This window comes from Trachurus japonicus, chromosome 18 (genome assembly GCF_045865225.1).
Source record: "Trachurus japonicus isolate A0001 chromosome 18, Traja_1.0".
Lineage (NCBI taxonomy): Eukaryota > Metazoa > Chordata > Actinopteri > Carangiformes > Carangidae > Trachurus > Trachurus japonicus.
In genome coordinates, this window is record NC_140924.1 from 18,226,653 (window position 1) to 18,239,299 (window position 12,647).

Sequence of the window (12,647 nt, forward strand, 5' to 3'; positions counted from 1 at the left end):
CTGCAGAGTCTGTATTTTTATTTTTACAACCTCAGGTGCATAAACTAATGACGATGTCGTACTTGTGTCAACGTGTCAAACAGGGCTCTGGGGAATTAAACGCCTCATTTACCCTTCATGACTGTGTGGTCTGTGTTTTACCTGTCTGCAAGACAAGTTTATGGGGACAATGAAATTGAAGCTTAGGCTCTATTCAAATAGGGATATTTATTAGAAGTGTTGATCAATAACAAGTTTATAGTACATCTCCTCGTTCAGGCTTCTCTCTGGAGCTTTAGTAACAACAAAAGTGAGGAAAAATTGAGACTCCTCTGATTGACTTATATGTCAAGTCAGTTATCATTTGGTGCTATTCATGAAGCTTCATCAGGTGGAGGATTACAAAGAAATTACATTACAAATCAATGCTACATACAGCATCATGTCTTTAAAAGACACACACATCAAACTTATTTATGGGACATTTCAGGTCACACTTCATTAATGAAAAACACATTATGCACACTTTGGCTCCCAATGCTGTTAGATCACAGCTGGTTGCTTACTCTCCACTGAGATGTTAATGACACGCTTTCGACATTTCAGCCAAGGAAAAAATACTGGAAAAATAAAGAAAATAAACTAAAGATACACAAGCAGATGAAATGTTATGTGTTACTCTAACCGTCTGGTACCAATAAAGAAACCTTGACCATGACCTTGACATTAAGACCGATTCTTGGGAAGTGGTCCTCCCTGCTGATGTAGCTGTTTCTCAAGAACGAAGTGGACCAGTTTCTTCACCCAGGAAGCCCGTGGGTTCAGGCACACCTTCTCCCCGCTCGCCAGTCCAGCACTGATTGAAGAGATACATTTGTTATCCACAGCCAGGATTATGAGAAAAACACCAAGATCAAGAATTCTCCCCCACTAACAACAGTTTTTTTCAAGGTTGTTCACATTTTTATTTTATTTTATTTATTTATTTGGCGTTTTTGCCTTTATTTGATAGCACATAGTGAGATAGACAGGAAAGGGGGAGGCAGAGAGAGGGGGAATGACATGCAGGAAAGGTCTGCCCGACACGGGATGTGTGAAGTGTGACTCACTGATGATGAGTGTTAATGATGAGTGTCAATCTATGTGTGAAAGTTGTACTGTGCTGTTTTTATCTGTGTTGTTTTTTTTAGATGAAATGTCAAGAGTGTGATCTGCTGCAACTCAATTTCCCTACGGGTACAAATAAACTACTACTACTACTACTATATCAATGAAAAATAGCCTGATAAAAAGCATGGCTGTAGTTCCCCTTGAAATCTGAGCCAGTTTTACAGTTAATAAGCCTATAGAGATTTTTTTTTAAAAGAAAGAAAAAAAAAGATCCATAACTACCCCGAGGTTATTGCTTTTGATTGCCCCTTTAAAAACACAAAATGTTTATTTCTCCACATTCTTTATGCTGTTATGTGCTGTGTAACAATTAAAGAGGCAATTGTAAAAAATGAGCTGCATTTCGCTACTAGAAAACATTTGCCGGACAGTTATTATATTTAGTATAATAGTAGCCTATTTCAAGGAAATACTATTTTGAACCTAAATTTTGATCTTTTTCTAAACGTAACCAAGTTCAGCTTTAACTTAACTAACTAAACTAAACTAAACCTAACCTAACTAAGCACGAGCGACCAAGGAAGGTATGCACTTGTTAAGATAGCCTAATGTAACCATGACAACCAGCGTTTTTTTATGGACTTCATAATTTGCACTTGACATCATTGTACAAAAGTTTCTCAAGTATTGGGGCTACAAAACTGTAGCACATTCAGTTGATTTGTTAGGAATTTTCAAAGTTTTAAAATTTATTTGTGCAAAGTTTGGCGATTTTTCATGGATAGGAAGTAGAATTTAGGATTTCGGAAGAATTTGTGAAAACAACAGGGTCCTGGCAAATTAGGCTGCTTGGCCACTAATGACACTTTATTTTCTAAGGTATTTTCAAGAGCAAGTGAGTTTCACTCCGGAATAGTTTGGAAATTTCATCCTTTTTCCATTGCTGGTTTCAGATGGAAATAACAGAGGAAAGCTGCCTGGATCTTTTCCCTGCAGCTTCTGTCATCTACCTCTCTCCAGATGCAGAAGAAGGTTTGAATGATCTGAATTTATTGCATTTTAAAATCAGATTGATATGTTTATGCAAGGTCGCTAAAACCTATAGTTTTGAATTTTATAGATACATTTTTTTTTAACTAAGCACGAGCGACCAAGGAAGGTATGCACTTGTTACTGTAAGATAGCCTAATGTAACCATGACAACCAGCGTTTGTCACCAAAGATACTGTAACTGTCTTTGCTACCACCAGGGGTTTTAGAGGGTTGATAAAATACAGAGACAGGTTCCCAGTAAGAAATATGACCACGTTTGATTAATAAAAGTTCAAGATAACTTTTTTTACATGACTGTTGTTTATGGTGTAGGCCTCGGCCCTAGATCACTTCCTGGCTGATCGATGAGCTCTTTAACACAGCTTTTATCACAACAAGGCCAGGATCCAAAAGCTGAGATAGAAAACCTGGACCAAAGCTGATGTAACTATAAATCCTCCTGACACTTTCATTGTAAAAGATCAATTTACTGTAAGTAGAAGTTAACAATGTTTACAGAGCTGGAGATCTGCATGATACCAGGGAAGAACACGTCAGTGTCATTTACTGCTCGCTCAGCCTTGTTTGCTTCTATCGTAGCATATTTTCCACTCAAACTTTGCTCCTCAACCACAATTGAACCTATTGTTCATTCACTGTAGGGACTTGGATGAATTTAGTGGGTGTTATTGTTTTTATTGGCACTTTCAGTTGCAAAAACAAGGGTTGTGATAGTGAGATAGTGTCATTCTCATTTTTTGCTATGCTATTAACGAAGAGCTCTATGTGTCAGCCGCAGACCACCACCAGTTATGAATTGTTTTTGTAGGCTATCCCTCAGTTATTTTAAGGAAATTTAAAGCAGAAGTAAGTGGTCCGGTCGTTTTCGCTAATGCTGCGTTCCAGGCAGGCTTTTGAAATCGTAAATTACAGCTTCAAGTCACAACTTACGACTTTGTAGCGTTCCAGGCAACCCACTCGTGTTTTTCCGACCTGTTTTACCGGTGAAAGTCACTATAACGGCCACTCGTAACTTCCGACCCGTGAACTCGTACCAGATCGAACTGGTACCACTTCACGGTCGGAAAAATACGAGTTTCCTTGAACGCACCATAACAGTCCTCGTCCCTACGTCGCCACATTCACGGCGTCTCTTGGCTGCACACACAGCCCTGCATGCCGTTCTCTCTCCTCATTGGATAAAAACTGTAGGATACGATAAATGTTTTCTCCTCGGCTCAGAGCAGAGCAGAGTGACTGACAGACCCGTGTTTCAGACCAAACACTCTATGTAAGTGATTGCTGTCGGAAGATATAACTATTTAAGACTTATATTAACACAAATATATCACTTACTTCTGCTTTAAATCGAACGCAACTGGACTTGGTTATATTTGTCTAGGAAGACGTTTCACCTCTCATCCAAGAGGCTTCATCACCTGTCTCAGCCTGGTCAGATGCGATCATGAACTGATGAAGCCTCTTGGATGAGAGGTGAAACGTCTTCCTAGACAAATAACCAAGTATAACTTAAAGGGATAGTTCACCCAAAATTCAAATTTCACTCATTATCTACTCACCCTCATGTCGACTAAGGGCCTGGAGAATTTTCAGAGTCATCCGTGCCTTCTCTGAGTTACGTGAGGGTCCGCGCAGCAGTATTTGTCCATATAATGGTTGTGAATGGGGCTCACTTTTCTTCATCCAAAAAGACACACCAAAAAACATCCAAATACCTCCATACTGCTCGTCTGTAATGTCCCTCTTGTATTGAAGCCCCGACATGAGAAATTGTTCCGAAAAAAATTAAATAAGTCTATATTTTAAGCTTGTTTGTAGCGGAAGCTCCCAGTGTCTCGGTTCACTGCTTTGCCTGTGTCGTGAGATTTGCACTGACCGGTGGAACAATTTCTCATGTCGGGGCTTAAATACAAGAGGGACATTACAGACGAGCAGTATGGATGTTTTTTGGTGTGTCTTTTTGGACGAAGAAAAGTGAGCACCATTCACAACCCTTTATATGGACAAATACTGCTGCGCGGACCCCCCCCCCCCCCCCCGTAACTCAGAGAAGGCACGGAGGACTCTGAAACTTCTCCCAGCCCTTGGTCGACATGAGTGTGAGTAGATAATGAGTGAAATTTGAATTTTGGGTGAACTATCCCTTTAAGTTTTTTAAGTTTTTGTCCCTTTTGTTATTTCTCTGTGCTGACAGCAGTCGGGGGGGAGGCATTTGTGTTTGTTGCAGGCTCTCCCACTCCCACTCCCATGATATCTCAGCAAGGCCTTGAGGGGGCCTCCTCAGATTTGGCACAGGTGTTATCTTTGAAATGCTATTAAGTATTTTGCAATTGCACAAAGACTTTACTCACATCACTTCTGTGTCCTGGCAGTGAGGCCCCTCGGGGATGAGCTTGATGCTCCTCAGGCTGTCCGGAGGGATGATCCTCGACTCCACCTGAAGGCACCGACAGTGTGTGTTGTAGTCCCTGCTGATCGGTGGCATACCTGTCGCCAACAGACATTCAGTCAGAAATACATACAGTACATGACCAGAACATGAGCATGTTTTGAGTGTTTCTGAGTTGTTCTTGTGTTTTCTTTCACCTCTCTAGCAGTGATTTACTTTGTGATTAACTTTACAAAACCCAGTGCAGTATTCAGTTCACCTTCCAACTATAAATGCAATGTTATTGCAGCCAATTTTCCTTAGAACTTGCTTTAATGTGGTGAGGTTAAATCTAATGTCACGCGGCTGCTAATTCATGAATAAATGCTGAAAAACAAGCACAAGCACAAGCACTTCCCCATTTTCTAGAAGTTCAAGTTCCTGTTCACTGTGAGTTAAGCACTCATGCTCTTTTCTTACTTAATTCACTGTGAAACAATGACTTGTGCTGAGATTTGCTGATTTAACCACTTCTCAGTTTGTTGCACAACAACTTTTTTGTTCGTCTCAGTGGACCCATTTTTCATACTATCCAATTAGCTAACATTAATAAAACATTTACAAAAAAAAACAAATACAAATAGAAAAGGGAGTATGAAATTATGCAGATGTTACAACAGTGTATCTTACAGAGCCTCTGTTTCCCAATATCTTTAGGTATCTCCCTTCAAATATTCACTCCAAGCACAGAAACCATCAACTGTGTAGCTGTGTAGCTCTTACCGTTGATGACAACAAAGAGGCCCAGGAACATGAACACCACGCAGATCTTCATCTTGTTAAGGCAGCTGCTTACGTCCTTGTAGACAGACAGATGTTGTACAGCCTATTTGACTGCTTAAACTCATCCACACCATTAGTATTTATACACATATACACATGGTGATCATGTGCCCCTCAACAACTTAGCTGTGGGAGTTTTGAGCAAAAAAAAAAAACCCACCCATGTATGTGTGTGTGAGTGTGTGTGTTTGGTTTCACTTTGCCGTTCACGTGTGCAGCAGAAGATAGTCATGGGACGGTGAGTTCAGGGACAGACCAGAGGCCCCACTGAGGTTAAGGGGAGACATGCTCGTGGTCAGTGGCCAAAGAAATAAACCACACAGACAGAGTGTGTCTGTCTGGACGGTGGGCCAACAGCTTCACCGCTCATCTGTTTGATATAACTCTAGTCTGCAGCACCACTGAATTATGATTGCCCCCTCACTGAAGAACAGGAACTGATCATCAGATAGTTTTGTTTTTCCAGCGACCACAGTGCATATGATTCAGTGACACAATGTTGTTGTTGACGGTGGAAGGTTTTATCCCTGGGGGGTTTACTCTGACCCTGCTCTGACACTCTTACACAGCTTTCTTTATTCTCATTATTTAGGCTATATCTGCTTTACGTTTGTGGTGATTTGGGGCCTATTAAAGCTAAATTAGTCGATATTTTGTAGCTTGCATGAGAATGATCACCCAAGCTCGGAGCATTTCAGCGTCTTTCAGTCTATCGTTTCATTTTTTTGGGCCGTAAACTTTCCTGAGTCTCTAAATCACCTCTAGACTAGACCTATAGACTGCCGTGTGGGTCTGTGTTGTGTCCCTCCTTTATAGAGATAACCTCTCTATAGAGATCCCTTCTCTACACCTCCCCACAGTGAAAGAACAGTTTCATTGGTCTTGTTTTTTGACTCTCCACAGGCAGGCCTAAAAATTTCCACAACAGAAGCTATGTAAAGCCCCTTGAGACAAACTGCGTGTAAAAATGGGCTATACAAACAAACTTGCCTTGCCTAATGTTAGTAAGTAGTAGCTGGTGATGTAGCCCTCTGGGGCCCATTACTGGTGTAAAATGTTGGCTCCACAGTGTGGGTCCAAGGTGGGGCCCCAACTTGCACAGTGTGGGTAAGAAGGGTAAGAAGAATGGGGCATATTCTGCGGGCAAGACCACACTGGGTTGCCCACAGAAAAAAACCCTCATGGGATAGCAAAAGATTAAACCTGCTATAAGCCCTGCATGGCTAATGCACAGTGGGCCTATGTGGCCAATCAAAAGTCAACTATGGGCCCAACATTGGATAGTGTCCACAATAAACCCACAGTGTTTGCCGGATATGAAATGAAGGTTGATTTTCCTCAGTATGCTGCTGGCTAATGCTAGCCAGGCTAGCGCCGCCTACTGGTTCCGACAAATTTAATTTGCCTCAAACATGTAGTCAGGACACTAGCAATGCGTTTCGGTTTGCTTCGTCCGCCAGAGCGGACGGACCAATCAGCGAACAGACGGGTAAGTGAAGGCGATGACGTTGAACTCAAGCGCTCAAGATTAACCTATGAGCTTAACCGGTGTATAGCACACGTGACCACCAAGCAGCAGCGATTAGTTGAAGCAAATGTAAGCAACCGCCTCCCGGAAGCAAACGAATCCCTATGGCTCGTGTTCAGATGCTATATGAAATGTAATGAAATAAGCGGCTGATGCATCAGGCTAGGCTAATGCTAACATTAGCTATAAACACTCTATAAAATATATAAAATGTGCTTACAAAATGTACTTTGTTTGGAGGTGTTTTGAAGGCAAAATGTTAGTTTGAAATACTCTATGTAAAAATGAGGAAATGAAAAACATTTTTTTCTGTCCACGTGCCATGTTTTCTTTTAACATCCAGCAGTTGCTCAAAAAATTGCAGTGTTTAACCTTTTTTGTCTTTTTGAAAGAATGGATTTAATTTAGAAACCATGATTAAATACCATTAGATACCATGGATGTTCATTATACACACACACATTAGGCTAATATATGTATATATTTAACTGAATTTCCTTCAAATCAGTTAATAATCATCAATATTGATTTCATCAGAGGGAAAGTCTCACATCATCTTTTTGAATGACACAGTGCTTCCTAGTTTGACTTGAGAAATATTGCTCCCTTATGATTGACAGCATGTGTCTTCAGACGTCTGTGTCATGAATGTGGAATAAAAGTGGGACATCATGCAAAGCCACAAGTCCACATGACAGTAAGAAATGAAAAGATGTGTTAGAGTATGACTTTGCAAAATGTTCATCTTTTGAAAAACAAGGGGATATTTATTGGGAGTTTTGATAACCACCATATGGTACGGTAGGTGTTGTTCACTGTGGGCTGATTAAGAAATGAAGTAATAACAAATAGTACCTGTGGCCAGCTGACATCTGGAGAGCTTTTTCCAGGTTGTGTTTATTTGACAATAGCTGGATCATGATGAGAACAGAGCAATAATAAAACAGGAAAAAAAAAAGTCTCTGTGTCAGTTTTAGTTTATTTTACTTTATGTTGAGGAACAAGTGTGTGATTGTGATGAGGATGTTTCTGTAAAAGAGAAAGTAACTACCCTGAAATAGAGACAATGTATGGAAGTGTCGGTCAGTCCAGCTCTCCTGTCCGTCACCATGACCAGGACTTTTCATTGATGGGTTTTCAGTAAATATTATAGACGAGTGGTGAACAGATGAAACCACTTGGACGATCCTGAAGTCTCATTATGTGGTATCAAAATATTTATCTTTCCATCATTTTGACCGGCTGAATATCCACCTCCTGCACTCTGTGTTTGGTGCTAATCACCAAAAAGTTAGGCTTTTGACAAGCTGACGATAAACAGGGCAAATATTATGCCTGCTAAACCTCATCATGTTGACATGAAGTGATCACGCTGACATTATCATTAAGGTCAAGGTTCAGGCTAAAAAAGCTAAGAAGTTTCTGCCTCTCTCCACTGTTTTATCCTCGACTGTGACGTCAAGAAATTCTCCTAAACCTCTTAAACCATAATGTTAATAAGTCAGAGTGGATCCAACAGTAATAACAGCGTAAGACATATACAGATGATTGATTGAACAATACAGCCACCTAGAGGAGAGCGAGGACAGAAACCCACTTCCCTGACTGCACTGAACTGAGAACTCCTTATTTGTTCAGAATATATAAATGAGAAGTTATCACCCTTTTTTTTTTTGAATAACAACCAGATTTATTGCATTTCGGCAGTTCTTCATCAACAGTGTCACATGGCAAGGGAGTGGTTTAGTAGATTATGACTTCAGTCTTAAAAAAACATTATACATCGACAGTGTGATATACAGTATGTAAATGAATTCACATTTGGTATAAAAATAATCTCCTGAATCTTTCCAATAATCTCTATGGTGCTTTTATACAAAATGTACAGAAACCCTACACATTGACTATGGGCTCGACTTACATGCAATATTTACATAGAAATACTAGATATAAAGAGTGCAGGCTGAAGGAAGACTTCACATCCCATCATACTGAAACCTCAACCCTGTCCCTGGGTAAGGACACATCTCTCACTTCACAAACTGCTGCTGGAGCATTCAATGTTTGTCTGAAGCAAGAAGTGCACCAGTCCTCGGCTCTCACAATAGTGTGGTGCTCTCTCTCTGGAACAGATGCAATGCATTAGTGCATTGATGCATTGATGCACTGTTACACCACTACTGTAGTTGATACTATGGGTGTGGTGCTTTCCACGACAGAGGTCTCTTTCTTCTTTGCTTGTGCTGCTTTTTGCCTGCAAATTAAAAAAAAAAAAAAGACATGGTCAACCATCAACTTTAATTTAAAAAATCTGAAACATTTACTGACCAAATGTCATGTCAGTTCTGCTCAATATGATTTACTTTAGAATGATAACTTTTCTCCAACGAAAAAAAGACTGGATTGGCAAATTGTTGCTGATTTGGTATTTTCAAAATATTTTGACTCCAGTTCAATAGTGATGTGATGCAACTGGGCAGTGATTTCTAACTTTTTTGGTCGTTCACTTGACGAATTTTGATTTTTAAATTAACAATATTTCTTATCAATATCATAGAGGAGCCTCCAGATTTCTAACCACTGCTCTCACTCTATATCATAGCAAAAAATAAATAAAAAATAAGTGTTTGATTAGGTGCAGATCAAAATATGCTTTTTAGAAACATCTTTTATTTTCCTGCTTCTACTCATGCAGTTGGAGGAATATAGAAATGTAACTTTCTTCCTAAGCAGTTTGTTTTTATTTTATATTTTAAGCCCTTGTGTGCGCAGAAATGACAACAGTGCATCATCTGAAAAAGTAGTTGACTTACCTTTCGAGTGCTTTCAGGACATCCTGAGTGAATCTTGACTTGGGGTCTAGACAGGTGATAGTGTCGTTTTTCAGTTTGACACTGCAGGAGAGAGAGAATATTGCACATTACTGTCACTCGAAAATCAACATTTAGCAAGTACTGACAAATCAGACAAAAATACAGATGTGGTCTATTTTTCATTTTTTATAACACTGTTGGTACTTACATGACTTCTTGGTTTTTGCAATATGGACGAGGATCCAACACCTCAACATTTTTGATGAGTTTGGTGAGTTTGGGGGGCAATCCCTGGGTTACACTTATACACTTGCAGCGCTTAATAGCTGTAAAAGAAAGAAAGAAAGGCAACACTATAAAAGACATATGTACCAGCTACAATATGGACATATGGACTTGCATGCTTATTTCAAGTCATAAATAGAGAAAAACAGCCACAAAATAAATAAATAAATAAATAAGAGCTTTCCACAAGCCAATTAATTAATACACTTACGTGTTAAGCAAAAGCATGTGACCACACAGCCCAGGAGAACGATGCAGTGGAGTGAAGCGTTCATCTTTATCTTGTCTACTGCAGCAATCAGGATGATGTGAGTAGTAGTGGTGCTGTAGCTTCTCTCTCCTCCTCAAGCTCTCTGCACCTCCTTTTTATCCACTCACAGCGAGGCGAATCCATTCCTTAGAAATTTGTAAAAAAAAAAAACTTCCCCCTGTTGCAACATTCAACAACAATACAACTCACTTTCCTTGGAATCCTGAACCGGGTTTCACTTCCCCTAAAGGACAGCCCTTCGCGTTTGTGAATGAGCTTATCGTGTTGAGACAGATACCACTACATCTAGCTGATATATCAGTTTTATGACTTCAAGGCATCCAGAGTATGAATCACCAACATTCCCACCTCTGCAGGTGGAAAGAGCTGTCCCAAAAACTGGCACTGGCTCTGAAGTTTTTTTTCGTTCCAAAACGATTTTCCTTGGTACTATTGCCCACTGCTTATTTGTGACGTGTAGCACGTGTGAACCTGGCTCATCATGTTTCCATTATGGTAGGCCTAATCATATTGTTTACAGCTGTGGTGTTTGGTTCCTTGTCCTTGTTAAAAAGCTGCATTATTCACACTTTTGTATATGTAATACATAGGGGAGCCTCTTTGACAACAGAGGTATTTACACTACATATGTTAATGATTTAAAAACCATGAGACACCACTGACGGCCTCCATTAAAAAAAGCCAGTAAGTAAATATTGAGTTCACTTAAATTAATAGAAATAATTTCCCATGCAGTTTTTGCCCTTTATGTCTGATTTATTTGTTCTACTTATGACAACATAATACGGTAAACTACCCAATGAGGAAAAAAGCGACAGAAAGCTCAGATTCACACATTTAACATCTATTTTATGATACTTTTCTATACAAATTCTATGTTTTAAATTGTCTTGTTAATGAGATGCAATTGTCTTACATGGTTCTCCCTTACGTACATGACACAGTGGAATTGTTCAGTCTGGCACTTAAGATTTTAGATTTCGATGGGAACCAGATCAAGAGGACCGTCATATTGCGTCAGACATATTTGGCTAGCTACCTGCATATCCACTATCCAAGCTTTCCCAAGACAGATAATGACTGAGTCATTGCAGTAGTATGAAGGGGTAAATGGGAGTCAACAGATTCAATGAGTTCAAGTTAAAGATGTCTGTGTTTGTGTGTGTGTGTGAATGTTGCAATTCAGCACAGACATCAGGAGACACGCAATACTTCAGTCATATCACTTGTTGCATTATTAGTTAGAACTGATGCTTGTCCATGTTTAGATTTAGTTGTGCAATAGGCTACATGGAGACTTGGCGCACAACCCAGACATTCGTCATAATTGTGATTGACTAGGAGAACAGCAGCAACAACCTCAATAATTGCTCTACGATAGCACCAACAAACCGGTGACAAGAAGATTGATCAGCGCATTAATAAATGTTGTTAGCCACTACGTTTTTTCAAGGGATCCTCTTGCAGTAAGTGACAGTAGCTAATCTAACTCTTCCACTCTGAGTTTAACCACAAAACAAACATTTGAGATGAATTATGTCTCATATTAAATGATTTGTTTAGACATAACTTTTTTTTTAACCTTACCCCACCCTTGATAAGGTAAGTTAGCCCGACCTAATTATCTAAAGGCTAGTATTTGAAGGGATCATCCCTATGTTCCCCAGGTCCTATGTTCCCCGGATCCTATGTTTCCCGCGTTATATGGGACTGGGGAACATAGGACATAGGACAACATGTTCCCCGCTTTTAAGTTTAGTTTAAGTTTAATACGTTTATTTGTATCAGGGACAATGTACAAAATAACATTAGTCTTGAAATGAGAAGAGATGCCTTGTACCAGATTTAGCTTACTTAACATAGAACCCTTTTTTAGAAAAAGGATCCTATGTTCCCCGCTTTTCCCCCAAAAGACCTGGGGAACATGCAATTTTTGTACCCATACCTGGAAGTGGAGTTGTGACTTTGCAGTTTTTTGCCTATTTTTGAGTGAGAAGTTGAGTTGTGACTTTGAGTGAGAAGTGTAATTGTCCCATTGGTTGGGTTTAGGCAATGAAGAAAGGAGTTGGTTAAGTTTAGTAAAAAGACCAGGTAGAGGCTAGACAGGCCAGATAAGTAGAGAGAGCCCATCGACCAGCAACAGCGGGGAACATAGGACACTTCTACGTCCTATGTTCCCCGGCAACAGTGGGGATATGCAATACATACTGGGGGATCCCCAGTATGTATTGCGACCGGGGCACATAGGACCCTTTTTGGGAATACCGGGGAACATAGGACCCTTTTTGGGAATACCGGGGAACATAGGACCCTTTTTCAAAAAGAGGGAACATAGGACCCGGGAAACATAGGTACGGTCCCGTATTTGAATTAGGAACCACAGCAGTATCATGGAGT

At 40.0% G+C, this 12,647-nt stretch overlaps 2 protein-coding genes across 2 annotated transcripts; both read right to left on the minus strand.

Moving 5' to 3' along the window:
- Positions 1-197: 197 nt before the first annotated feature.
- On the minus strand, positions 198-5,476 carry cxcl19 (chemokine (C-X-C motif) ligand 19). The gene is made up of 3 exons (XM_085758959.1): positions 5,294-5,476; positions 4,494-4,629; positions 198-835 (listed from the first exon to the last, which is right to left on the minus strand). The coding sequence occupies exons 1-3, from the start codon at positions 5,343-5,345 to the stop codon at positions 706-708; spliced, it is 318 nt and encodes a 105-aa protein (XP_085615085.1). The 5' UTR covers positions 5,346-5,476; the 3' UTR covers positions 198-705.
- A 3,128-nt stretch (positions 5,477-8,604) lies between these two features.
- Positions 8,605-10,347, minus strand: LOC146969088 (interleukin-8-like). Its single transcript, XM_085759877.1, has 4 exons — positions 10,191-10,347; positions 9,903-10,020; positions 9,695-9,775; positions 8,605-9,135 (listed from the first exon to the last, which is right to left on the minus strand). The coding sequence occupies exons 1-4, from the start codon at positions 10,252-10,254 to the stop codon at positions 9,051-9,053; spliced, it is 348 nt and encodes a 115-aa protein (XP_085616003.1). The 5' UTR covers positions 10,255-10,347; the 3' UTR covers positions 8,605-9,050.
- Positions 10,348-12,647: the final 2,300 nt, after the last annotated feature.